The sequence below is a fragment of the Lampris incognitus genome, chromosome 21 (assembly GCF_029633865.1).
Source record: "Lampris incognitus isolate fLamInc1 chromosome 21, fLamInc1.hap2, whole genome shotgun sequence".
Taxonomy (NCBI): Eukaryota; Metazoa; Chordata; class Actinopteri; order Lampriformes; family Lampridae; genus Lampris; species Lampris incognitus.
Window position 1 is genome coordinate 7,173,473 of NC_079231.1, and position 27,831 is coordinate 7,201,303.

The window sequence follows — 27,831 nt, forward strand, 5'->3', positions numbered from 1 at the left end:
AAGTGGCATTATTGTCGCAACGGCCCAAATTCCGCATTTGTGATTGGCTGTCAAAAAGGAGGCGGGACCATGTCAAGAGCTCTGGAGTTTTGATTGGACAGCCCCGCTTCCCACGTCCCCCAGTACGGTACAGTTAAAAACAAGCGTCCGGACGCCGCAGCGAGCCAAACGGTGGATAATAAGTGTTTTCTCCCGAGCCTGTCCTGTTTTTGTCCCGCTGAGAGGAGGTAAGCTGCATCACATGCCTTTATGCCCTTTGGCGATGTTTAGCAGGGGGGTTTCACCTATGACTTCCGGTTCGCGATTAGTTCCTACATCAAATCCCAGCTTGATCTGTAGGCGGAAATATGTGCCAGAGCGCAGCTGTCCCGGACCTATGTCCTGTTCACGATTGTTCTCTGGGACGGATCTGATGGCAGCGCCTGGGGAGGGAGCGAGAGGACACGGTGTCGGTACTGCCCACCGTGCTGTACTGCACCAGCCGCACAGTACCGTTATTTAAAGCGGCGGACAACCGAGACCTTAGTTTCCAGGTCACTGTCAGTGGAGAGTTGCCATGTTTGTTTGTTTGCATTGTAACGTGCATGGATAAGAGGACACGCTGGCCGCTGGCTGGCGGGTCTGACCCTTTAGTCCACTGTTTCTCAACCGGGGGTCCGCGGACCCCTAGTGGTCCGTGGTGTAATTGCAAGGGGTCCGTGAAAAAATATCTTTAAAAAAAGATCCTATGACATTTATAGAAATAGGATTATTTTGCTCAAATGTGACTGAGACCTTTATCTACCTAAGCTATAAAGGGTAACAGGACTTTTTTCTCTAATTACATCTGTTTCACAAGTGTAATTTATTGTATTTTAATAAGAGATCTCGCTCCCGTTTGCATTGTTAAAAGTTACTGCATAACAATTCTGTTGTTACATATATCTGAAAGTTACTGAATACATATTCTGTTGTTACATATATCTGAAAGTTACTGAATACATATTCTGTTTTGTTACACATATCTGAAAGTTACTGCATACATATTCTGTTTTGTTACATATATCTGAAAGTTACTGAATACATATTCTGTTTTGTTACATATATCTGAAAGTTACTGAATACATATTCTGTGTTGTTACATATATCTGAAAGTTACTGAATACATATTCTGTTTTGTTACATATATCTGAAAGTTACTGCATAAGAATTCTGTTTTGTTACATATATCTGAAAGTTACTGAATACATATTCTGTTTAGATACATATATCTGAAAGTTACTGAATACATATTCTGTTTTGTTACACATATCTGAAAGTTACTGCATACATATTCTGTTTTGTTACATATATCTGAAAGTTACTGAATACATGTTCTGTTTTGTTACATATATCTGAAAGTTACTGCATACATATTCTGTTTTGTTACATATATCTGAAAGTTACTGAATACATATTCTGTGTTGTTACATATATCTGAAAGTTACTGAATACATATTCTGTTTTGTTACATATATCTGATAGTTACTGCATAAGAATTCTGTTTTGTTAACTATATCTAAGTTACAACTGAAAGCTCTTATTTTTGCCCCAAAGAGTGAATAAATGCTATAATGCAATTTAAAATGCAGTTTCTACTGTTTCTATCAAATTGCAACCCCCCCTCCCCCAAGATCAGGTGGAGGGGTCCTCAGGGTAGATAAAAAATACGCAGGGGGTCCAGGACCCCAAAAAGGTTGCGAACCACTGCTTTAGTCGAGCGGTTAGCGGTGCCTCCTGCGGTGCGGGCGATACGGGTTCGCCTCCTGGCCGCGGCACTTCCCGTGGTTGCGCCCCCCCCCCCCAATTTGTTTGCTTTAGCGCGATGGAACGACGCCTTTACCGTGAAGAGGCGTGGTAACATTGTAGCGAATTCGGGCGTGTCTGCTTATCCACGCACGTTACAATATTTAAGTCCGTTTTCTCCCAGATCTCTGGTAAAGTTTGCACAGCTGGCTTTTGGTGACGTTGCCAGAGCCTCCTTCTTTTAGAGGTCAAGAGAAGAGACTCGCTACTCCAGTAGCCCGTTTGAAGCAGATAAGCAAAATAGCTAAGAAATCCTACAGATGAATAATGGGCTGCTAACACGTTTGCTTCATATTGTAACGTGCATGGATTAGTAGACACGCTGGCCGCTGGCTAGCGGGTCTGACCCTTTAGTCTAGCGGTTAGCGATGCCTCCCGCGGTGCGGGCGACACGGGTTCGCGTCCCGGTCGCGGCAGTTCCTGTGGTTGCGTTGCCCCCCGAATTCGCTACAATACTACAACTGAAGTATAATTACACTACCGATTTGTGCTTATATGCTGACTTATTTATAATAAAATACCATACCATAAGTATAAAACATTGGAATTATTTTAAATGGAGGATCCCTAATCCATTTTGACCAGGTGTGATTTTTATTGAGATGAAAAATGAAGGCTCAGTTTTCCAATTAAACCCGTGTGCTCACCAGAAGATGACGCAGTGGTGCCAGCTTCAGCAGCTGGACGCAAAGTACCTGGAGCAGGTGGACCAGCTGTATGATGATTCATTCCCCATGGACATCCGGCAGTACCTCAGCAAGTGGATTGAAACCATCGACTGGTGAGGAACACGCGCTGGCGGGGATGTGATGACTTGAATTTTACCGGAGACTAAACTAAGAAGCGAATTGGGTCGCAAATATTCCCATCTTAGCCAGTTTTAGTCAGGCACACAGAGTTAGGTGAGAGCTTGAAACAGGGCTGGGAATGGAGGTCAGATGAGCTGAAAATAAGCAACTTGTGAGTTTATGTAGTTGTCAGGTTTTTTTTGATGTTACATTCAAAGCAAATGATATGCTTGTATATTTTCAGTCAAATCAAACTTCCTATAGCATTATATATTGCTCTATATATTATATATCTCGCACACAAATGCATGCCAATGTGCTTAGCATAAGAACAGATAGAAAATGAAACAGAATAAGAGATATGCATTGAATATAAAACATCCATGATGTGTCTCAACACAGTAATAGGATGCAAATCCTGGTTGTAACGGGAAGTGAACCCCTAACCCTGGCAGTGTTTGTGCCTTGCTTGACTGCTAAGTTATTAATATTAGCAGGGTGGAGGACAAGCATAATAACTGTAGTGGTTGTAGTAGTATAAGTAGCAGTATTAGTAGCAGTGGTAGCAGTAATAATAGTTTTAGTGAAGTAGCAGGATTAACATTAGCAGTTCTAATACTAATAGTTAAGGAACTGTATTAGTAGTAGTAGTAGCATATTTATTAACTAGCAGTATTAGTCGTAGTAATTTTATCAATATCTTGTAATATCAGTAGTAATGCTGCTATCTGTATCTCTAAAGGGACACAGTAGCGATGCAGAGCTCCCTGGCTACGGTCCGGTTCCACGACCTCCTGGTCCAGTTGGATGAGCAGCAGAGCCGCTTCACCCTGGAAAACAACTTTCTGCTTCAGCACAACATCCGCAAGATCAAGAGGAACCTGCAGGTCAGAACCCACCTTTACCCGTTGTGACTGGACCAAATGGGTTACAACTGGGCCGCGTGTTCGGCTTTAGGCTGTTTTACCGTCATCTACTTGGTGTTCGGCCCAGGTTCAACGATTGCGACGACGAAATGTGAAATACGATTATGAGATTTGCTGGAAACAGTTTGGACATAGTGTCCGGGACTCAACATTTGGGGGAGGTTGTTATTCTTGTCCGGGACTCAACATTTGGGGGAGGTTGTTATTCTTGTTAAGAAATTCCTTTTCCCTCTGCCACTTGTGTTCTTCACGGCATGTCACAACACGACACATCAAAATAGCCGCATGAACTAATGTGCTACAACACAACGAATGCAACACAACACACCGCCTCATATCACAACCACAATTAGCCTTAACCCGGAGTCTTTAGACTGATCCTATCCATATGGTTTTGTCAGGACCGATTCCAGGAGGATCCAGTCCACATGGCCATGATCATCTCCAGGAATCTCAGGGAGGAGCAGAAGATTCTGGCGATGGTTAAAATTGCAGAGGTACTGAACACACAACCCCAAAAAGCAAACCTTACCACAACGGCACCCAATCACTCTGGTCACATGATCCCTACACAATATTAGAGCTTCAACAATGATAATGATAATAATAATAATAATAATAATAATACCTTTATTCCCATACATCTTTTCATGATCAGATTTCCGCCTCTGGTAATTCTGTTAATACATGTGACTGATGACAGCTTAAGGAAGCCTCTTTCTGACTTCAACCTTGATTTTATTTTTGTTTGTTTTGTTTTGTTGTTTTTGCTTTTGCAAAACTTTTGACATGGAAAAACAATTCTGAGTTGGACGCGGCATGGTGGCCCAGTGGTTAGCGCTGTTGCCTCACAGCAAGAAGGTCCTGGGTTCGAACCCCAGGGTTGTCCAACCTTGGGGGTCGTCCCAAGTCGTCCTTGGTGTGGAGTTTGCATGTTCTCTCCGCGTCTGCGTGGGTTTCCTCTGGGTGCTCCGGTTTCCCACAGTCCAAAGACATGCAGGTCAGGTGAATCGGACTTACTAAATTGTCCGTAGGTGTTAATGTGTCTGCCCTGTGATGGACTGGCGGCCTGTCCAGGGTGTCTCCCCGCCTGATGCCCTATGACTGCTGGGATAGGCTCTGGCATGCCGTGACCCTAATTAGGATAAGCGGCTTGGATAATGGATGGATGGATAGATGGATGTCTTGAAGGACTGTTGAATTAGTTTTACTCTTTGGTATACAGCAGAAGTTGTGAGAAACTCCACATCAAGGCGATGGTTTAGGTGGTGAGCTCATATTTGGAAATATTTGTGTTCCTAGCCGGAGGGGGAGAGCACTATGTCGGCCATGGTGGTGGAGAAGCAGAAGTTGGACAACAGAGTGAAGGAAATGAAGAATAAAGTCCAGGTAAAGCCAGTATCTGTGGCAAACGTAGACCCAATGTCCATTAGAGATGTGTCGCCTCTCCATAAGAGACAGAGGATCAAGTGTTTCCAGTGTGATTTCAAACATGGTCCACTGGTTTCCTCACAGGTTTAATAACCCGTACCACTTAAAGTGCCTTTACAGTTTTATACAAGAAAATCCAGAATGGCCCTAAAATCAGTCTTTTCTTTTCATCAGGCGACAGATCACAACATCAAGAGTGTTGAAGATCTGCAGGATGAGTATAACTTCAAACTCAACACGCTGAAAAACAGAGGTGAGAGCCGTTACTACAAGTAGTAGTCAGCCGGGAGTATATATCATTATGATCTGTTATACCAAAACATTCTTGAAATCCAAAGCTGAACTGTGCGTTTTTCTTGCATCTCTCTCCAGAACACGAAATGAACGGCATGGTAGCCAAAGAGTTGGAGAAAGAGAGGATGATACTCGGAAAAATGTGTTTCGATCTCAAATACAAGCGACAGGTAAACGGAAAGTCACAACGCACCGAGGGAAACATGGAGAATTCAGCGAGGAAAAGTCTCGAGTCCTCGCACATTTTGAAAAGTCAGCACAGAAAAGGATTACACGTTTTTCAAGTCTTTAAATAGCGTGAAACCTTTCCCGCCATGCGTTTTGTTATACGGTCTCGTTGGTAGTCCTGTTAAACCACGTTTCTGTTGAGATGCTGAAGAAATGTTGTGCGAACTTTTTAAATGTCCCAAAAAAACCACCTGAAACGGGAATCATTTACTCATTTGCATTTTCATTTGCTGGATTTAAGCAATTTAATAATCTCCCTGTGCCAAAAACTGTCATTAGAAACACAGAATACCGAAAATACCGTCATATCATGATTTAAGTTGCACAATAATGTGCAGTTACGTAGTGATATGGTCTAGTTGACAGTTGTGTTGTGATGTTAGTTGTAATGTAGATTAACGTTAAGCTGTAGATGGTCTGGTTCATAGTCACACGGTGATATTAATGTTAAGCTGTAGAATGATGTGGTCTAGTTGGTAGTCGGTGTGTATCCTACCGAAGAGCAACCAGAATCTCCAAACTCGGTCACAAAGTCCAGATGAAGGCATTTTTGCAGTGACCTGATGTGTTATGCATGTGATTTCTACTGAAACCTCTGTCGGATCTCCTAACGGCTCACCTGGTGTCTACTCAGGAAGTAGTGAGCCAGCTGGCAGAGGTCCTGAACGTGACCCATGCCCTGCTGTCGGACCTGATCTCAGAGGAGCTGCCGGAGTGGAAGCGGCGGCAGCAGATCGCCTGTATCGGCGGCCCACCTAACACCTGTCTGGACCAGCTGCAGAGCTGGTGAGACCTTCCCATCCATCCATCCTGCTCCACCTGGAGGAGCCTGGAGGCACAAAACCCTGAATTTTAACATTTCCAAGTGCTGAAAACTGTGCATACTTGACGGCAGAGTCTAGAAATCCTTGTCGTAACTCTGTTGATAAACTTTATTTCTGTTGCACATTTCATACAATTCCTAAGCGGGCTGGTAAACAAGTTGGCACACGTGTATACTATGCTGTTACCGCTGTATCACTTTTTATTTTATTTTTTTTTGGTGGATTTTTTTCCCTCTTTTTTTTCTCCCCAATTGCACCTGGCCAATTACCCTATTTTTTTCCCAGCTGTCCCGGTTGCTGCTCTACCCCCCCCCTGCTGATCCGGGGAGGGCTGCAGACTACCACATGCCTCCTCCCATACATGTGGAGTCGCCAGCCGCTTCTTTTCACCTGACGGTGAGGCGTTTCGCCAGGGGGACGTACCATGTGGGAGGATCACGCTATTCCCCCCCCTCACCCCCGGACAGGCACCCCGACTGACCAGAGGAGGCACTAGTGCAGCGACCAGGACACATGCCCACATCCGGCTTCTCCCCCGCAGACACGGCCAATTGTGTCTGTAGGGATGCACAACCAAGCTGGAGGTGACACAGGGATTCGAACCGGCGATCCCTGTGTTGGTAGGCAACGGAATAGACCGCTACACTACCCGGACACCCCGCTATATCCCTCTTTAATGTCCTTCACCCCAAGACGATTTGGACTTTCCCTAGTCCTGCATACTCCAACTAGTCCTACATCCTGCGCGACAGCAGCTCAGTCCAGATGTTTAGCGACTTTTGTCAGATCATGTGATGTAATATTGTGGTTATTATGGGATTTCCTGTGATTGCTATACACATGAAACCACCTAGTAACCACTCGGCAACCTTGAGTGTGTCCTCACAAAGCAATGAATTAAAAACAGTCAATGAGCAAAAACAGTGAAAACTTGCATCTGTGTCATCCTGCACAACTTATAGTGTCGGCAGGTTACCTTGGTCAGGCCGGTCAGAGGCACAGAGGTAGTATTACCAGCAGTGGTAACGGTAGTAGAAGTACTAGTACCACTTCCAGCTAGTTTCAGTTTTTATTCTTATTCTATCAACTCCCGCTGTTGGTCTCTCTGAGTGCTGACATTCTCTTCTCTTCCTTCGGACCCCTCCCCGGGGTCAAGGTTCACGGCGGTAGCAGAGACGCTGCAGCAGGTGCGGCAGCAGCTGAAGAAGTTGCAGGAGTTGGAGCAGAAGTTCACGTACGAGAACGACCCCATCACGCAGGAGAAAGGCATGCTGGAGGGCCGAGCCCTGGAGCTCTTCAAGCACTTGCTCACAAAGTAGGATCCTTCTCCCCCGTCCGACAGGCTGTTTCTTCGGTTATAGTTCATACCCGAACCTCCGATCATAACCGGGGAGCCACAAGAGAGCGCTCGTTTCTTTTTACTGATCAAAAAATGGATGTGGTTAAACAACACCCGTGCTATATAAATACAACACGGCGCATCGAAATCGGCTGTGTCCGTTTGCTGTAACTTTGGTAATTTCCCTTTGTTCCACACATCGGTGGCTTCCTGTTCCTGCCAGTCGCCCAGTCTGGCAGGAACTGGGAGGCTTTATGAATATATTTTATTTATCTCTTGTTTCACTGACCTTGATCTGTCTTATCTGTTACGAGGTGCATATGAAACAAGCACTTTATGAGTCTGGGTGATCGGGTGTAAGCATCGGTTAAATGGCAGTCGAAGTAAAGCAACAGTCACTGCACTAGTTGGTCATAAAAGAACTGATCTGAGGAAACGATACTCTGTGTTAATGTGTTAATGTGTGTGTGTGTGTGTGTGTGTGTTTGTGTGTTAGCTCCATAGTGGTGGAGAGACAGCCCTGTATGCCCACCCACCCGCAACGCCCCCTGGTGTTAAAAACAGGCGTTCAGTTTACTGTTAAACTACGGTGAGTGAAAAGACATTTCTGGTTACTGGCATAGAGCACTTTGTGTCCATGTTTTCGCCGCCTTAAATCTCATTATACCAGTTAGAATTACAAATATGTTTTACTACAACGTAAAGCCATAATAAATGAAAGAAAATGCAACAAAATGTGGGAGATTATCTCCACATGTTATCGTGACAACTGGATGAAACCGTAGCCGTGGCGAGTACGGATACGTATTAACATAGGCCATAATAATAACCTGTGAATGTGTCGAAGCCACTGACTATGCTACTGAAGTTGTTTGAAAAGACCAGTGTGATTCCTGTGTACTATTTGAACCAGTCTGTGCACACATCTTGATCGTGTTAATTGTTCGTCGTGGCAAGACAACATGCCATGGGCCGCGGCATGCCACTTAAATGTCTGAGTAAACGAGAGGTCTTAGAGTCAGGTGGCACATTCTCCCTCACAGGAGCAGAGGCCTGTGGACCGAAGTGCGACCTTCTCGCACCCGCAGCCGCAAGAGATCAGATCGTGGCAGGATTTTGATGCTTTTGGCAACGTTGTCCAGTTGGGGCTCATACGTTCCTTCTGTCTTCACTCACCCCCGGTCGGTTGGTGGCGATGGCGGCACAGGGTTTGTTAGCAGCGTCTTTTCTTCTCCCAGACGGCAGCATGGGCCGGGTGTAGGGCATCATTGTCTGTCCCGTTCACATGCCTTGGTCAGGGCTGCACCGATGTCATCGGAGAATGCGAGAATCCGAATCAGAAAGGGCATCCCGCCTCTGGGTCTGAGCTAGCGGGTCTGGGATCTGAGCCAAGAGTCTTCCTTTCAATCTTACGGTGTTCACTCTCGCGTCGAGCTTAATGCCAAACCGCTCCAAGCTTTACCTGTACAGATGAGCCAGATCGGCCAGCTTGAAGACGGGTACAGTACTTTCATCAAGGCCTGCTTCAGTCTATACATGACAACGTCAGCAAAGACGATTCCCGATAGCACCTTTTCCTCGCATTTGTTGAGTTTTGTGTTTCCTGGCACGGTTGTAGAGGCCCATCAAGCGTTTATTGTGATAGTTGGATTCAAGTGCACTAAGCTGAACCAGCTTTTCTGTGTCCTCGAAGAGCTCCGCACACGTCTGAACTTGGTTGTTTAGCTGAAACATTGCTGCTCATGTAAACCATCAGTGCCAGCTGGCTTGCAACAGAAAAACAACAGAGTGCTTCCTGTGCTGGTTTCTCACCGCTAGAAGCACGCCCCCTGGTGCATTGACTTGGGCCTGCAGCGGCGTCACTGCTAGACTTCTTCAGAGCTCTCTTCTCGGCCCGTTGGACCTTTGTCTTGTTGGGAGGCCAGCCTGCAGAATTGATGCCGCCGAGCTTTCTGACCACCAGAGCAGCTTCGAACCCCTCACCTTGATCTAGTCTCTCCGTCTGTATATCTCTGGGCAGTTCATTCATTTCTTTGGAGGATTTCGGCTAAGGATGCGTATGTGCTCCCAGCATCCTTCCTCCTTGTCAGCATTGGGTTGGTCAGCGTCTCATTATGGTCTTGTTGGCGGATGACACGCAGTGCCCAGTTTATCTTGCTGCAGGCTGGGAATTAGAAGATGTGGAGGGTGCTGGACACCCTGTGCCTTTTAGCAGAAACCTTTTTGACATAGTCAGTTAGTCACCACCACCACCACCATCTTGATTATTGTGTGACCTGCACTAACACAAACCCCACAGACTCAGATATAACATCAGTCAAGAAGAATGTCTTGCATTTTAGAACTAATAATTTCTACTAGAACAACTATTACTGCTCTTTCCTAATACTCTCCTGAATAAAACAGGATGGTATCCACCATCTGACAAAATAATACTACGAGAACTGTTTTTATTGATTCACGGTTATATATACACTACCGTTCAAAAGTTTGGGATCACCCAAACAATTTCGTGTTTTCCATGAAAAGTCACACTTATTCACCACCATATGTTGTGAAATGAATAGAAAATAGAGTCAAGACATTGACAAGGTTAGAAATAATGATTTGTATTTGAAATAAGATTTTTTTTACATCAAACTTTGCTTTCGTCAAAGAATCCTCCATTTGCAGCAATTACAGCATTGCAGACCTTTGGCATTCTAGCTGTTAATTTGTTGAGGTAATCTGGAGAAATTGCACCCCACGCTTCCTGAAGCAGCTCCCACAAGTTGGATTGGTTGGATGGGCACTTCTTTGAGCAGATTGAGTTTCTGGAGCATCACATTTGTGGGGTCAATTAAATGCTCAAAATGGCCAGAAAAAGAGAACTTTCATCTGAAACTCGACAGTCTATTCTTGTTCTTAGAAATGAAGGCTATTCCATGCGAGAAATTGCTAAGAAATTGAAGATTTCCTACACCGGTGTGTACTACTCCCTTCAGAGGACAGCACAAACAGGCTCTAACAGGTACTATTTAATGAAGATGCCAGTTGGGGACCTGTGAGGCGTCTGTTTCTCAAACTAGAGACTCTAATGTACTTATCTTCTTGCTCAGTTGTGCAACGCGGCCTCCCACTTCTTTTTCTACTCTGGTTAGAGCCTGTTTGTGCTGTCCTCTGAAGGGAGTAGTACACACCGGTGTAGGAAATCTTCAATTTCTTAGCAATTTCTCGCATGGAATAGCCTTCATTTCTAAGAACAAGAATAGACTGTCGAGTTTCAGATGAAAGTTCTCTTTTTCTGGCCATTTTGAGCATTTAATTGACCCCACAAATGTGATGCTCCAGAAACTCAATCTGCTCAAAGAAGTGCCCATCCAACCAATCCAACTTGTGGGAGCTGCTTCTGGAAGCGTGGGGTGCAATTTCTCCAGATTACCTCAACAAATTAACAGCTAGAATGCCAAAGGTCTGCAATGCTGTAATTGCTGCAAATGGAGGATTCTTTGACGAAAGCAAAGTTTGATGTAAAAAAAATCTTATTTCAAATACAAATCATTATTTCTAACCTTGTCAATGTCTTGACTCTATTTTCTATTCATTTCACAACATATGGTGGTGAATAAGTGTGACTTTTCATGGAAAACACAAAATTGTTTGGGTGATCCCAAACTTTTGAACGGTAGTGTATATATATATATACACACACACATATATATCCTATATATATATATAGCTTTTTTCAGATACTGTCACTGGTGTTGATAAAAGTGCTCAGCAAATGAGGAGCAGAATATCATTATAGATGCAGGAACAAAAACTTTTAATACATAGCAGTTACAAGCTTGTTTCCTGCGTCACACACTTATCAGCTGCACGATGCACGAAACAAAAACTTGTACTGCTATGTATTCAAAGTTTTTTTTTCCTACATCTATGTTGAGATATAACTATATCTATATATATCTTATACCAATATATATATGTATATATAAGATAATAAAATGAGCAGTTACTTTGTAAAAGTCTATTTTCTGATCAAGATTGTTTGATTGATAAGCTGGCATTATCTAAAATGAAAGCTGATGTTGGAAAAAGTGACTCATATCACAAAATGTCCGTGTGCACTATTTAAATGAAACCACATGGTGATAATTCGTTGTCGGTAACACACCTGAAGACTTTGATAATAATAATTTTTTTTTCTTCTTTTAATGTGGGTTTTAGCGGTCTGGGCCCAAACCTCCTCCCGTGTGTCACGTAGCAGTAATGAAAACACTGACTTGATAAGCTGATAATGAGCACTACTGAAGTAATGACGAGTGCGGTTTCCTCTCCAGATTCTTGGTGAAGCTGCAGGAGTTGAACTACCAGCTCAAGGTCAAGGCTTTGTTTGACAAGTGAGTTCAGCCGGCAAACCGGTTTATTCCCCTCCACACATAGTCGACGACTGTTTGTTCGCAGAACTGATCTTGTTTCTGTTTCGCCTCCTCAGAGATGTGACCGAAAAGAAAGGGTGAGTTTGATTTCCTTCAGAAATACTCTCTGTAGCGGTGGTATTCAGAAGAGCTCGTCCCGCTCGTTAGCTTCTTCACTAAGCTCGAGGACTTGACAGTCAGTTTTACATACGGCCAACTGAAACCCATCTCTTTGCATATCCCACATATCTATGCACACTCTTCCCTACGTTGGAGGGTTCGGAGCGCCGGTCTGCCACGGTGCAGTGGCTCAGTGCCTTGCTCAAGGGCACGTTAACAGAGATGGTGTGCACCGTAGATATAACGCCAGCCACCCTCCAATCAACAGCTTACAGATGAACTACACCCTCCTGTCAGTGCCGGGGATCGAACCGGCGGTCCTTCGGTTCCTGGTTGGCCTGGCAGGATGTCATTATTGATTCATTAATCGAAAGCCTCTCTCCTCTCAGGTTTCGAAAGTTTAACATTTTGGGGACAAACACCAAAGTCATGAACATGGAGGAGTCGAACGGCAGCCTGGCGGCAGAGTTTCGGCATTTGGTGAGCGACCCCGAGAGATTTGAGCCCAAACCCTCTCCAGAGGTTGGAAAACCCTGTGCCTTTTAGTCCGCTGCTGTGATAAAATGTTGGAAACACACCGTACGAGGTAGATATTGGTCATTTGTGTGGAAACTGTAAACCAAATGTTCATCTAGAAACCGCTGGAGGTTAGACTTCTGTCAGGCAGTACAGTTCCTCAACAGGTTCTGGACAAAGTGGCGCCAAGCGACACAAACATCCGAATGAATCAAGCTGCTCAGTGGGAACATTGATATTTAAATAAGCAGTTGTATAGAGTAGGTGTCTTTTCTCCCCCACTGTACCCGACCCGTCGGCCCCGCTCTTATGAGCCGTCCCGGTCGCTGCCCCAGACCCGGATTTTTTCTATTCTATTGATTCTACAGAAGTGGTCATGATTACAGCTCTAGGCCATTAGAGGGCCCAGGACTCGTACCGAGTAAGAAAGAGACGCAGGAGATGCAAGTTTGAAAAGTTTCCAGTGAAGGAAAATGACGATAAAAGATGAACGAGGACAGAAAAAAGACACGCTGAACGCACCACTGTGCTGCATTCACACTGACTCACTGAAGGCAGACGTGTGGTACCGGTACCGGTCGCTAAAGCCCATTTCTGTCTGATCTCACAGCAACTAAAAGAGCAGAAAGTGGCCGGCAACCGAACAAATGAGGTAACGACGCCTATTTATTTATGTATTTGTTTGTCTATTTATTATTTTTACTTGTTTCCTTCTTTTCTGTTGTAGCTGTTAAAGCTTTTTAAAGCGTAATGAAACGTGTTGATTGTTCCTTTCTCTTCAACCTTTCTGAATTGTTTCATAATAGTACAACATATATGTGTGTGTGTCCATGCAGGGTCCCCTCATCGTCACAGAGGAGCTCCACTCCATCTGCTTTGAATCTCAGCTGCAGCTCCCTCAGGTCGGGCTGGACATTAACCTGGAGGTGAGGGGTGTGATGCTTTCAGTGTCCTCTGTAGGATCCCCTCCTGTGTTCAGTGTCCTCTGTAGGATCCCCCCCTGTCTTCAGTGTCCTCTGTAGGATCCCCTCCTGTGTTCAGTGTCCTCTGTAGGATCCCCTCCTGTGTTCAGCGTCCTCTGTAGGATCCCCTCCTGTGTTCAGTGTCCTCTGTAGGATCCCCTCCTGTGTTCAGTGTCCTCTGTAGGATCCCCTCCTGTGTTCAGTGTCCTCTGTAGGATCCCCTCCTGTGTTCAGCGTCCTCTGTAGGATCCCCTCCTGTGTTCAGCGTCCTGTGTAGGATCCCCTCCTGTGTTCAGTGTCCTCTGTAGGATCCCCTCCTGTGTTCAGCGTCCTCTGTAGGATCCCCTCCTGTGTTCAGTGTCCTCTGTAGGATCCCCTCCTGTGTTCAGTGTCCTGTGTAGGATCCCCTCCTGTGTTCAGCGTCCTGTGTAGGATCCCCTCCCGTGTTCAGCGTCCTCTGTAGGATCCCCTCCCGTGTTCAGTGTCCTCTGTAGGATCCCCTCCTGTGTTCAGTGTCTTCTGTAGGATCCCCTCCTGTGTTCAGTGTCCTGTGTAGGATCCCCTCCTGTGTTCAGTGTCCTGTGTAGGATCCCCTCCTGTGTTCAGTGTCCTGTGTAGGATCCCCTCCTGTGTTCAGTGTCCTGTGTAGGATCCCCTCCTGTGTTCAGTGTCCTCTGTAGGATCCCCTCCTGTGTTCAGTGTCCTCTGTAGGATCCCCTCCTGTGTTCAGCGTCCTCTGTAGGATCCCCTCCTGTGTTCAGCGTCCTCTGTAGGATCCCCTCCTGTGTTCAGCGTCCTCTGTAGGATCCCCTCCTGTGTTCAGTGTCCTCTGTAGGATCCCCTCCTGTGTTCAGCATCCTCTGTAGGATCCTCTCCTGTGTTCAGTGTCCTCTGTAGGATCCCCTCCTGTGTTCAGCATCCTCTGTAGGATCCTCTCCTGTGTTCAGTGTCCTCTGTAGGATCCCCTCCTGTGTTCAGTGTCCTCTGTAGGATCCCCTCCTGTGTTCAGCGTCCTCTGTAGGATCCCCTCCTGTGTTCAGTGTCCTCTGTAGGATCCCCTCCTGTGTTCAGTGTCCTCTGTAGGATCCCTTCCTGTGTTTGGCGGTTCGGTAGGCGAGGTGACTTCCACCACTCTGTATCTGGGTTTCCCTCCTACAGTCCACATGTCTATGTTTAAGAGGATGATCCTCTCGGTCCTGTTCTGTTGCCCAGCTCCTGTATTTTAGGATTGTGTGCTAATCTTTGACTACAGCGACAGGTCCTCAACCCTCAGTTCATATCTTCTCGCCCGGATTTGGTTGTTTTACTTCACTTTTTACATTTATCTTTGAATATGACTCATGTCTGACGTCAGTGTGAACAGACCTCCATCCTGAAATGACTCACATGAGCAAAACAGACAACAAACGAAGTCCTGCGAGCGCGTTCAGACATTTTGACCGGTAATTTCTTGAGAAATTACCGGAGCTGATGTGTGCCCTCTCGTTTAGTTTGAAAAGAGGCACCTCGACAAATAGATAGCAGATATGGGACTTTGTTGCCGTTCTTCTGACTTCCATCGCTGCTTTTAAAACACTGAGCTGTGATGAAGCCCACCGGTGCAGGGTTCTGACGACAGTGATCGTACCACGGAGAGTGACACAAAATCCAACTTACACAGACATACAATTCAATTAAAACAAAAAAAACCATACAATCCAACTTACACAGACATACAATTCAATTAAAACAAAAAAAAACATACAAAAGTGGGTCTGATTTGAATTGTGAAGCGGTTTTGAGCATTATGTTGTGGTTTATTGTGTTTATACTTTTCTAAAAAAAAATCTGATGCATCACAATTAAGGGAAAGAAATCAGATAAGATTAGATGCAGCCTGAGCCTGTGTGTGTGTGTGTGTGTGTGTGTGTGTGTGTGTGTGTGTGTGTGTGTGTGTGTGTGTGTGTGTGTCTGTGTGTGTCTGTGTGTGTGTCTGTCTGTCTTCAGACCATGTCTCTGCCCGTGGTGGTCATCTCCAACGTCAGCCAGCTGCCCAGCGGCTGGGCCTCCATCCTCTGGTACAACATGCTGACCAGCGAACTTAAGGCAAAGATACACAAAAACATACCAACACCCAACACAATCCACAATATCGTCCCCTGTCGGCTAAATCTCGTCTATTCATTTGGATTTCTTGTGTATTTCTTCATCTCTTGTTTTTTTTTTTCCTGTTTAGAATTTGAAGTTCTTCCTGTCGCCCCCATCAGCCACCTGGGGTCAGCTCTCCGAGGTCCTGAGCTGGCAGTTTTCCTCCGTCACTCAGAGAGGACTCAACGAGGAACAGCTCAACATGTTGGCAGACAAACTGCTCGGTAACACACACTTAGTACTATTACTGCTAGCAACACTATGACCACTGCTAGTACTAGCAATACTATGGCTGCTACTAGTACTAATACTACAACTACCACCGCTAGTCAGATTACTACGAGTACTGCTACTATGACTACAATAAAGGATATTTGGGGACGTCCGGGTGGCGTGGCGGTCTATTCCGTTGCCTACCAACACGGGTCGCCGGGTCGAATCCCTGTGTTGCCTTCGGCTTGGTCGGGCGTCCCTACAGACCCAATTGGCCGTGTCTGTGGGCGGGAAGCCAGATGTGGGTACGTGTCCTGGTCGCTGCACTAGCGCCTCCTCTGGTCGGTCGCGGCACCTGTTCGGGGGGGAATAGCGGGATCCTTCCACGCGCTACGTCCTCCTGGTGAAACTCCTCACTGTCAGGTGAAAAGAAGCGGCTGGCGACTCCACGTGTATGGGAGGAGGCACGTGGTGGTCTGCAGCACCTCCCCGGATCGGCAGAGGGGGTGGAGCAGCGACCGGGACGGCTCGGGGGGTCGGGCGATTGGCCAGCTGCAATTGGGGAGAAAAAGTTGGGGAAGTCAATAAATAAATAAACAAAATAAAATAAAGGATGTTCGTACTCTGACTACTACACATACTACTACTGTTGCTCATCGTATAGGAGCAATATAAGCTGCTGTGGGTCAGAGCCCTTTCTGACTCTCTCTATATAATTAAGTGTTGAGACCTTTCCGGATAAAATAGCAAATGAAGTGAAATAAAGAGTGTTTATTTCCCCAGGCCAGAAAGCCCAGAGGAGCCCAGAAGGACTCATCCCTTGGACCAAGTTCTGCAAGGTGAACTACACATACTTTCAGCCGAGTTTTGTTTGAATTAGGGGGACGGTTGTTATATATGTTGGATTGGACTGGCTGAAGCGGCACGGTGGCGCGGCGGTTAGCGCAGTTGCCTCACAGCAAGAAGGTCCTGGGTTCGAGTCCCGGGGTTGTCCAGGCTTCGGGGTCATCCCGGGTCGTCCTCTGTGTGGAGTTTGCATGTTCTCCCCGTGTCTGTGTGGGTTTCCTGTGGGTGCTCCGGTTTCCTCCCGCAGTCCAAAGACCTGAAGGTCAGATGAATCGGGCGTACTAAATTGTCCCTAGGGGTGAATGTGTGAGTGTGTGTGTGTGTGGGCGGGCCCTGTGATGGACTGGCGGCCTGTCCTGGGTGTCTCAGCGACTGCTGGGATAGGCTCCAGCATCCCTGTGACCTGACTTTGGCTATTTCTGTTCTTTGGAGGTCAGGCGTGTCTGGAAAGGCTTCCAGATGTGTTCCCATCTGGTTTTTCTTCCCTCTCGTGTTTTCCTTCAGGACCACAATATGTGTATGAACCAGTCTCTGTAAACTAAATGACGTGGGAGTGAAGCGCATTAACCGTCTGAACGTTGTCTTTCTCTGTGTGGGAGCAGAGCATAAACGAGAAGAGCTTCCCGTTCTGGCTGTGGATCGAGGGAATCCTGGACCTGATCAAACGACACCTGCTCTCCTTGTGGAACGACGGGTCAGAACCACACACTTCTCCTCCGCATTTCGCTCCATTTCCTAATGTCATTCCTGTGTTTTTCGTGGAGAGAGAGCCGATAGTAAACGGCACAGAAACCAGAACAGAGTCGTGATGTATGAATGTAACGTCCCGAAGCAGCCGCCACGCCATGTAGAATGATCCTACCGTGATGTTAACGACTAATTCAAACATGTTGAAAATGAGGTTTCTGCTATTTAGATTCTCTCTCTCTCTCTCTCTCTCTCGCTCTCTCATCAGCTCCATCATGGGCTTCATCAGTAAAGAGAGGGAAAAGGAGTTGCTTAGCGACAAGTGTCCTGGCACCTTCCTGTTGAGGTTCAGCGAGAGCAGCAGAGAGGGCGCCATCACCTTCACCTGGGTGGAGCTCGACGTCCACAGTGAGCTCTGAGCTGGCTAGTGAGGCTGTGTCTCCACCAGGGGGCGCTGTGAATCGTTACAGGGGACAGTGAAAGCTTAGTGTCGTTTCAAACCCTTTAAGTCCAAACGTGTTTCACCCTCAGGAAAACTTCACACCGGTGGTAGCAGGGTGAGGTACCTGTGTAGTATGGAGTAACTGTGTAGTAGTGTGAGGTATCTCTGCAGTACTACTAGGTATTTGTGTAGTAGTGTTAGCTATCTGTAGCAGTATGTGATGTCTTTACAGTAGTGTGGTGTATCTGTGAGATGGCTGTGTATCTGTGGAGTAGTTTAAAGTATCTGTGTAGCTGTGTGAGGTATTGTGGTATCTGTAGTTGTGTTGGGTATCATAGTAGTATGAAATATCTGTAGCAGTATGAGGTATCTTTGTAGTATACTACTACAGATACCCCATACTGCTACAGTATGAGGTATCTGTAGTAGTGTGAGATATCTCTGTTGTAGTACGAGGTATCTACGTAGTTGTGTGAGGTATCTGTAGTAGTGTGAAGTATCTGTTGTAGTACGAGGTATCTACGTAGTTGTGTGAGGTATCTGTAGTAGTGTGAGGTATCTCTGTTGTAGTACGAGGTATCTAGTTGTGTGAGGTATCTGTAGTAGTGTGAGGTATCTCTGTTGTAGTACGAGGTATCTACGTAGTTGTGTGAGGTATCTGTAGTAGTGGGAGGTATCTCTGTTATAGTACGAGGTATCTAGTTGTGTGAGGTATCTACGTAGTAGTGTGAAGTATCTCGGTTGTAGTACGAGGTATCTAGTAGTGTGAGGTATCCGTAGCAGTATGTGGTATCTTTTTAGTAGTTACAGGTATCTGTAGTAGTGTGAGGTATCTCTGTTGTAGTACGAGGTATCTACGTAGTTGTGTGAGGTATCTGTAGTAGTGTGAGGTATCCATAGTAGTGTGAAGTATCTATGTAGTAGTTGGAGGTATCTGTAGTAGTGTGAGCTATCTGTGTTGTAGTGTGAAGTATCTATGTAGTAGTTGGAGGTATCGGGGCAGTAGTTAGAGGTACCTGTGTCATAGTGTGAGGTATTTATGTAACAGTGAGATGAATACAAAGAGGAAGTTGGTATTACAGCTCATCCATCCATCCATTAGCCAAACCGCGTATCCTGCTCAGGGTGGCGGGGATGCTGGAGCCTATCCCAGCAGTCATTGGGCAGCAGGCGGGGGGGGGGGGACGCCCTGGATAGGCCGCCAGGCCATCACAGGGCCCATTACAGCTCATCTGGTGTGATCTTGTAAAACAGCAGCTGAAGCTTGTGTTGTAGTCAGGAGTCCAGAATTGTTCAGTAGATTTTGTAATTTGATTTTTTTTTTCAAAGGGGGCGGCGCAGTGGTCAGCCCACAGTCCAGAGACATGTAGGTCAGGGGACTCGGCCATACTACATGGTACCTAGGTTTGAATATGTGTGTGGGCCCTGTGATGGCCTGGCAGCCTGTCCAGGGTGTCTCCCCGCCTGCCACCCAGTGACTGCTGGGATAGGCTCCAGCATCCCCGTGACCCTGAGCAGGATAAGCGGTTTGGATAATGGATGGATGGATGGATGGATGGATGGATGGATGGATGGAGGATTAATCACAGTCGCAGCTGGAAATCCTCCTCTCAGTAGCTCCGATAGTACATCCCCCATGGCGGAGCTATGTTTTCCTACTGTTGTTTTATGAATGAAAGTCACTCAGCAGAGCAGCCATTCACCTCGATTCATCTTATATCGGGGAAACCGCGATGGTTAAACACATTTGAAGTCTTTTAACAAGGGCTTTGAAATTACGATAGCCCCGTCGCTTTCGTTTCGTGTCAGACTCGGCTGCACCCGTGCGAGGGTCCACCTAGGAGGCCGCACATCCGCAGACTGACAGGCAAAACATTTGTATTAGCTGGATTTTTTAGCTTGAGCGCTGCATGTTAACACGTTTTTTTGTTCATCTTTCCTGTTGAGTCAATTGGGCACCGCGCAAAACTCTTATAACGGCAGGAAAAACACCGGATTTTGCGTCCGTTTGTGTGCGTGTGTGTGTGTTTCCCTTCTCCCGGGAGGCAAAAAAGGAGGTGGTTTGTCACCAAGTTCGAGCGCCGGAGGAGAGGAGATACATTACATTAGTCGTTTAGCCGACGCTTTTATCCAAAGCGACTTCCAATAAGTGCATTTAACGTAGGAACTGCCAGTCATCAGAGGTCAGAAGTGCATCTAAACAAGCATCTAAGAGCAAAACCAGTGCTCAAGTAAAATGGCAATGAGTGAATACAATAAGTGCTAAGAACAAGCAACAGGGTAGTGGTTCTTAAAGAGATGCCGAAAGATGGGCAGCGACTCCGCTGTCCTGACGTCAGTGGGGGGTTCAGTCCACCACTGTGGGGCCGGGGCAGAACAGGGCCTCTGAGCAACGGGGCAACCGGGTGTCCCGAGGCGGCAGAGCGAAGTGGTCGGGCGGGGGTGTAGGGCCTGGAGATAGGAAGGAGCTGTTCCTTTCACCGCCCTGTAGGCAGACACCTGGTGGAAATCTGCAGTCTACTGAGTGTACTCTTCAAGTTTAAATTAAATCTCTCTCTCTCTCTCTCTCTCTCTCTCTCTCTCTCTCTCTCTCTCTCTCTCTCTCCCCGTCAATCAGATAAGGCAATATATCATTCTGTGGAGCCGTACACAAAGAGAGAGCTGACCGCCGTCTCTCTGCCGGACATCATCAGAACCTACAAGGTCATGGCCGCTGAAAATATCCCGGAGAACCCCCTCCGCTTCCTGTACCCCAAAATCCCCAAAGACAAGGCATTCGCGAAGTACTACCCCAAGCCCTCGGAAGGTAAGTCTGGCTGAGTTACTACAGCACACCATCGGACCCTCGGAGTTACACACATCCCCCTGCTTGCACCCGCCAGAGTAGCCTCAGAACGTCCACCTTACTGCCCCGGCCCACATCACCGCGCCTTATTCTCTGTACAGATCTTTGTTTGGGTCTTGACCAGCTGAATAGGTTTTGAGGCTTACCGGTGGATTTTTTTCTGTTTTTCAGTTTCCGAGCCCATGGATGTGGAGAACATAGTGAAGAGCGGCTACATGAAGACTGAGCTCATATCGGTGTCCGAGGTGTAAGTGGACAGAAAAGACACCACTCACGAGAAAGAAACCCTGTTCCGGATTCAGCTCTCTGCTGGAACGGCTTTCACTCGAAAGTTGAATTCAGAAGAGTCGTAGTTTAAAGCCTTGTTTCCCAAACCTTTTTTTTTTGCTGGGGATCCACTTTTTAAAGATGACAAACCACTGTGGCCCAATTCGCAACAGACTTCTATCTATTAATCGTGGGAAGAATGAATTTGTGCATAAATCAACGACCATTTTTGCTGCCATTTCCGCATCATCTTGAATAGGTAAACCAGCCATTTCGGAGAGATATACTGTAGCGAATTCGGCCGGGAACCGCCGCAGCCAGGACGCGAACCCGGGTCGCCGGCACCACGGGCGACTGCGCTAACCAGTCGACTAAAGGGTCCGACCCGTTAGCCGAGGGCTAGCGAGTCTAGTCATCCGTGGTCGTTACAATACGTTTGATAAATCCCAGCTTGGTTTTATGCTTTTTAGTATGTCATTCCAGTCCTGCGTACAAAACGAGTGTGGCAGAAATGCCAACGAGCTCCCTCATGTGGCTCAAACGTGTACTGCAGATATGAATTTTAAAAAATTCTGCAAATTTTTCGCCGACCCGTCGCAGGAGATTTTTGGGAATTTTATTTGGCAACCCAAATAAAATCTGCTGTCGCGACCCAGTCTCTAGGAATGCCTGGTTTAAAGTGCCTTTCACAATGTGGACTCAATACACTTTTAAGTTTTTACATCATCATTATTATTATTATTATTATTATTGACATTAGCCAAGTGAACAGACTTGACTTGATTTTTCTTCACAGAAACAGACATTGCGAATCTTTCGATAAAAAACATCCAGACTGGTTTCATAAAGTTATATACACAATAAACATTGCGTGTACTTTCAAACATCATCCTTTTCATCAGAAGGCGGCGTCTTGAACACATTTAGAAAGGTCATACAGCAGTATATTTGAGCAAATAGGATGTGACTCCCATGAAAAAGTATTTGCCCCCTTCCTGATTTCCTCTATTTTTGCATATTTGTTACACTGAATAGTCTCAGATCGTCATGCAGAATGTAATACACGTAACACAAGGAGGACTCGAGTAAACACAAAATACATTTTTAAATGATCATTTCATTTACTGAAGGAACAAAGTTATCCAACAGCCATATGACCCATTTGAAAAAGTAATTGCCCCCCTGGACTTAAGAACCGGTTGTGCCGCCTTTAGCAGCAACAACAGCAACCAAACACTTCCTGTAATAGGCGGCCAGTCTTTCCCATCGCTGTGGAGGAATTATGGCCCACACTTCTTTGCAGGGGGGTTTCGAGCATGAACTGCTTGTTTAAGGTCCTGCCACGGCATCTCGATGGGGTTCAAGTCAGGACTTTGACCAGGCTGCTCCAAAAGCTTAATTTTGTTTCTTTTGAGCCATTCTGAGGTGGGCTTACTCTTGTGTTTTGGGTCATTAACCCAGTTACACTTCAGCTTCAGATCAGGGCCTGGTGAGGGTTTGTTCTCCTTCAGGATGTTCTGGTGGAGAGCAGAATTCATGGTTCCTTAACGATGGCAAGTCTTCCAGGCCCTGAGGCAGCAAAGCATCCCCACACCATCACATCACTACCACCATGTCTGACTGTTGGTGTGATGTTCCTATTGTCAAATGCTGTGTTTCCTTCACACCAGACATAACGGGACCCGTGACTTCCAAAAGGTTCCACTTTTGACTCGTCCGTCCCCAGCACGTATCTCAAAAGACTTGGGGGAGGTGGGGGGGCGGGTCGTCAATGTGGCTTTTTTTATTTTTGCAAATGTGAGACAGGCACTAATGTTTAGTTTAGTTAGCAGTGGTTTGCATCTTGCAACTCTCCCATGAACTCCATTTTTGCCCAGTCTCCTTCTCATTGTCGAATCGTAAACTATGACCTCAGCTGAGGCTGGAGAGGCCTGCAGCTCTTTAGATGTTGTTCTGGGGTTTTTTTTGGGTTTTTTTCTGACTTCCTTAATGAGTTGTCGCTTGCACCCTTGGAGGAATTTTGGTAGACCGGCCACTCCTGGGAAGATTCCCCGCTGTTCCCAGTTTTGTCCATTTTGGAGACAACCACTCTCATTGTGGTTTGCCGGAGCCCAGAGCCTTAGAAATGGCTTTGTAACCCTTTCCAGACTGGTATGTCTCAACGACTTTCTTTTCCTCATCTCTCCTGGAGTTTCTTCTGCTATATCGTAGCGTACTGCTTTGTCTACTTCACATTGATGGTGATGCTCAAGTCATGTTTAGATTCGGCAGGGCTGGCAGTAGTCAAAACCGAGTGTGTCTGCTCTAATTGGATCCAGTGATCAATGAAATTTAGTTAATTGGTTGATTGAGTAAAAAAGGGGAAATTACTTTTTCACACTGGGCCAGTTGGTGTTGGATCACTTTTTTTCCTGAAATAAAATGATCACTTAAAAACTGAATTTTGTGTTTGCTCGGGTTTCCGTTGTCTTCGATTACATTTTGCATTAAGATCTGGAACAACTAAATGGGACAAATATGCAAAAATTAGAGGAAATCAGGAAGGGGCAAATACTTTTTCACGGCACTGTATGTGTAGAAACCTGTCAACATGTCGCTGTCTTCTGTGGCAGCCATCCGTCAAGACTTCAAGATAACATGATGCCCATGTCTCCCGATGACTACAAGGTCTTGGAACAGTTTGTCAGCCCCAATGATATCGATGCTGTGGTGAGCACCGTCCTCTACTGCTACAGCTCTCCACCAGTTTAATCTACTGGTCATGCTTGTGAATACAGCTCTCCACCAGTTTAATCCACTGGTTATGCTTGTGAATACAGCTCTCCACCAGTTTAATATACTGGTTATGCTTGTGAATACAGCTCTCCACCAGTTTAATATACTGGTTATGCTTGTGAATACAGCTCTCCACCAGTTTAATATACTGGTTATTCTTGTGAATACAGCTCTCCACCAGTTTAATATACTGGTTATGCTTCTGAATACAGCTCTCCACCAGTTTAATATACTGGTCATGCTTGTGAATACAGCTCTCCACCAGTTTACTCTACTGGTCATGCTTCTGAAGACAGCCCTCCACCAGTTTAATCTGCTGGTTATGCTTGTGAATATAGCTCTCCACCAGTTTAATCTACTGGTCATGCTTCTGAATACAGCTCTCCACCAGTTTAATCTACTGGTCATGCTTCTGAATACAGCTCTCCACCAGTTTAATCTACTGGTCATGCTTCTGAATACAGCTCTCCACCAGTTTAATCTACTGGTCATGCTTGTGAATACAGCTCTCCACTGGTTATGCTTGTGAATACAGCTCTCCACTGGTCATGCTTCTGAATACAGCTCTCCACCAGTTTAATCTGCTGGTTATGCTTGTGAACACAGCTCTCCACCATTTTAATCTGCTGGTTATGCTTGTGAATACAGCTCTCCACCAGTTTAATCTGCTGGTTATGCTTGTGAACACAGCTCTCCACCATTTTAATCTGCTGGTTATGCTTGTGAATACAGCTCTCCACCAGTTTAATCTGCTGGTTATGCTTGTGAACACAGCTCTCCACCAGTTTAATCTGCTGGTTATGCTTGTGAATACAGCTCTCCACCAGTTTAATCTGCTGGTCATGCTTGTGAATACAGCTCTCCACCAGTTTAATCTGCTGGTTATGCTTGTGAACACAGCTCTCCACCAGTTTAATCTGCTGGTTATGTTTCTGCATACAGCTCTCCACCAGTTTAATCTGCTGGTTATGCTTGTGAATACAGCTCTCCACCAGTTTAATCTGCTGGTTATGCTTGTGAATACAGCTCTCCACCAGTTTAATCTACTGGTTATGCTTGTGAATACAGCTCTCCACCAGTTTAATCTGCTGGTTATGCTTGTGAATACAGCTCTCCACCAGTTTAATCTGATGGTTATGCTTGTGAACACAGCTCTCCACCAGTTTAATCTGATGGTTATGTTTCTGCATACAGCTCTTGTCAGTTCTGTCTTGAAATGTATCCTTCCTGCCAGTTCGTTGCTCAAACTCTCTGTTTCCTTTCTCTTTCTCGGTCTCTCTCTGTCTCTCTCTGTCTGCTTCAGACCTGCAATCTGCTGGAATTTGAAAACTTTGGCACTGAGGTGGAGTTCATCTAATGAAAACTGATTTTAGTGTCATGATTGCATTTCATGTCAAACAGCATGACTTAACGTTTGAGAAAGAGAAAACCTTTTCTTTCTTTCTTTCTTTCTTTCTTTTTTTTTTTTAAAAAGCTCAGGGTTCAGTGGGAGGTTGAAGTTAGGTTTCATGGTTTGCATTGAAAATATACTTCTTCTTTTTTTTTGAATCAGTTTTAAGTTTCTAAACGTCGTTGTCCTGTAGAGAAAGTAGGGTTTAACGTTAAAGATAACGTAACAACAGCTGATACGTGGAGGAGGGAGATGTAGGCTTTAATGAGGCTTTCTTTATCCCATTTCACAAACTACACAACTACACAATGTTCTGTCCTGCTGTCGACTAAACTGCTCTGCTGTGCTACACTTTGCCGTGCTATGCCGTGTTATATTATCCTTTGCTGTATTTAATTTTCCTATTTTTTACTTAACTATAACACCCATTTTTGGTTTTTAAAAAATGTCACTTGCTCAGAAAATGGCTGCATGTGCAAATAAGCTCGTTTTAAACAGCATGATGTCTCACTCAGCGTGTGCAAACATGTGCATATTTTCCAACGAGAGAGAGATCAACGCTACGCTACGTACATAATACTTTATGTTGGAAAGACTGTTGAGGAATTCACTTCAGATCTTCATGGTCATGTTTAGAAAGATCTGCAGCATCTAATTTGCTTTAAAAATGTCTCTCTTTTTTTTTTCTAGATGAGTGTGGAATTTCAAGATGGAAATCTCACCGAAAACTGAACCCTGTGTGTGACGCAGGTTTCATGTGAATTGGGATTCATGTTTGTCTGGTATTTTGTTCCAGCTTCGTATCTCGCAGAGAGAAAGCAGTATAGATTGTTGAAAAGATGTGGCCTGTGCTCAGTGTGATGCGTTAACGGCCGTCTCGGCCTGTAACTGTAGCTTTACATGAAAAACCTTGTTCACTAAAAATACGCGATCACAGTGTATTATAGCTTCATACAGTGTCGTATTGTATGGAAATGAAAATCCTCCTATTATGGTTTTCTGCAACTGTCAGGATGTTTTTATTGTCTTAGCTAATCACAGGTGTGTGTCAGTATTTTCCTTTTACATGAGTATACAAGCTGCTTTTGATTTTTTTTTTGATTTTTTGATTTTTTTTAAGGAATGCACCCACCCTCAGCAACTGTGAAATCGGCTGCTAGAGTTGTCTTTCAGAATCAGAATCAGGAATTATTTTATTGCCATGTGCGTTACATGCAATAACAATTTAGACTGGCATTGCTGGGACAATTACGACTGCAAGAAAAAAAAATTATTTATACATGAAACAGACCTAGAAAAATATAAACAGCAAAAAGTAAGTCCAAGTATAGTTTTATATACTGACCAACTCCGCTACTGATGAGAGTCCCGAAACCAAACTCGTCAAAATGATTTGCTGCCATGCTTATTTGGTCTTTGTTGTGCCAACCTGACGCCGCTGTGCAGTGATCTCTGACCTGAGCCGGTGGCCCACTTTACCGTGGCATGTAGACCGGTTTAAAGTGCCACAGGTAAACACCCAACCTCTTCGTTACTTTAAACTTTGGCCTCATCTCGATTCTTTTCAAGGGTGCTGACCTAATTTTCATCCACCCCGTCTTTTAGTTCTGCTGGTAGTGGGGTGGTGGAACTGTTGCTCAAGGCCATTGACGCTCTGCTCCAACATACGAGGACTTACTCAACTTTATATTTAACAACGGCTAGAGAGGCAGGTGTCTTTTGTGAGGTTTAAGGGGGACACGACGCAAACCGTGGTTTATCTCACTTTGATACTTCATTTCTATCTGTATACTATTGTGAATGTGGAGAAAAAAAAGCCCCAATAAAGCACCGATAAGCTGTTCTGCCTCAGAAATATGGTCATCCTTTTGGTGTTCGCTGCTGCTGTGCCACAATATTGTAGTGAATTCGGGGGGCAGGCCGAGATACCATCGCCACAGCCGGGACGCGAACCCGCATCTCCTGCACCGCAAGTCACAACGTTAACCAGTCGACTAAAGCGGTGTTTCTCAACCCGGTCTTCGAGGACCCCCTATCCTGTAGATTTTAATTGTAACCCTGCATAGGTAGCCCTGTTTGTACTTACTCGACCAATCATCTCATAGCACTTAATTATGCAAGGTGTGCAAACTCAGACATTCATTGCTGATTGGTTGAATAACTACAAACAGGTGCCTGTTCAGGATTGCAAAGAAAATCTGCAGGATAGGGGGTCCTTGAGGACTGGGTTGAGAAACACTTGGACTAAAGGGGTCCGACCCGTTAGTCAAGGACCAACGTGTCTACTTATCCACGCACGTTACAATATGCAAAAACCCAATTTTGACATTTGAACGAATAAAACGGTCTATAAATTATTCTTATATGGTACATTTCAAGTAACGAATTAGTACAACTACTCCCGTTACTGTAACTAAGTCATATTTTGGGGTACTTGTACTTTCGTGAGTCTTTTTTAAGTGTGTAACGTTTTACTGTATTCGCCGCTGAGCTGAGCAGACCTACAATTTGAATCGCACCCGAACCTCTCAGCCGCATCTTTGTAGCCAATAGGACTGCCGACCGATTGCAAACGGACCAATGAGAA

The 27,831-nt window shown here is 45.4% G+C and overlaps 1 protein-coding gene across 3 annotated transcripts; it reads left to right on the forward strand.

Annotated features, from left to right (window-relative positions):
• Positions 1-122: 122 nt before the first annotated feature.
• On the forward strand, positions 123-27,092 carry stat1a (signal transducer and activator of transcription 1a). 3 transcript variants are annotated; one of them, XM_056301366.1, is made up of 24 exons: positions 123-227; positions 2,475-2,605; positions 3,355-3,499; positions 3,940-4,035; positions 4,841-4,927; positions 5,144-5,222; positions 5,342-5,433; positions 6,126-6,277; positions 7,472-7,630; positions 8,151-8,243; positions 11,977-12,036; positions 12,132-12,152; positions 12,564-12,654; positions 13,301-13,342; positions 13,527-13,616; positions 15,639-15,737; positions 15,868-16,003; positions 16,776-16,831; positions 17,441-17,532; positions 17,794-17,933; positions 20,585-20,773; positions 20,984-21,059; positions 23,692-23,788; positions 25,935-27,092. In XM_056301366.1, exons 2-24 carry the CDS (start codon positions 2,478-2,480, stop codon positions 25,974-25,976), a joined length of 2,262 nt encoding a protein of 753 aa, XP_056157341.1. In that variant the 5' UTR covers positions 123-227; positions 2,475-2,477; the 3' UTR covers positions 25,977-27,092. The 3 variants fall into 3 exon arrangements, with proteins under 3 accessions (XP_056157341.1, XP_056157342.1, XP_056157343.1); XM_056301367.1 differs by having other exon boundaries at positions 133-227; positions 2,478-2,605; XM_056301368.1 differs by lacking the exons at positions 2,475-2,605; positions 3,355-3,499 and having other exon boundaries at positions 187-227.
• The last annotated feature ends 739 nt before the right edge of the window (positions 27,093-27,831 follow it).

Excerpts from the sequence above, each read along its gene's own strand:
- stat1a (XM_056301366.1), top strand. The coding sequence starts at position 2,478 with ATGACGCAGTGGTGCCAGCTTCAGCAGCTGGACGCAAAGTACCTGGAG. Across the intron at positions 17,533-17,793 it reads CTCTCCTTGTGGAACGACGG|CTCCATCATGGGCTTCATCA; the intron begins GTCAGAACCACA and ends CTCTCTCATCAG. Across the intron at positions 17,934-20,584 it reads GGTGGAGCTCGACGTCCACA|ATAAGGCAATATATCATTCT; the intron begins GTGAGCTCTGAG and ends CCCGTCAATCAG.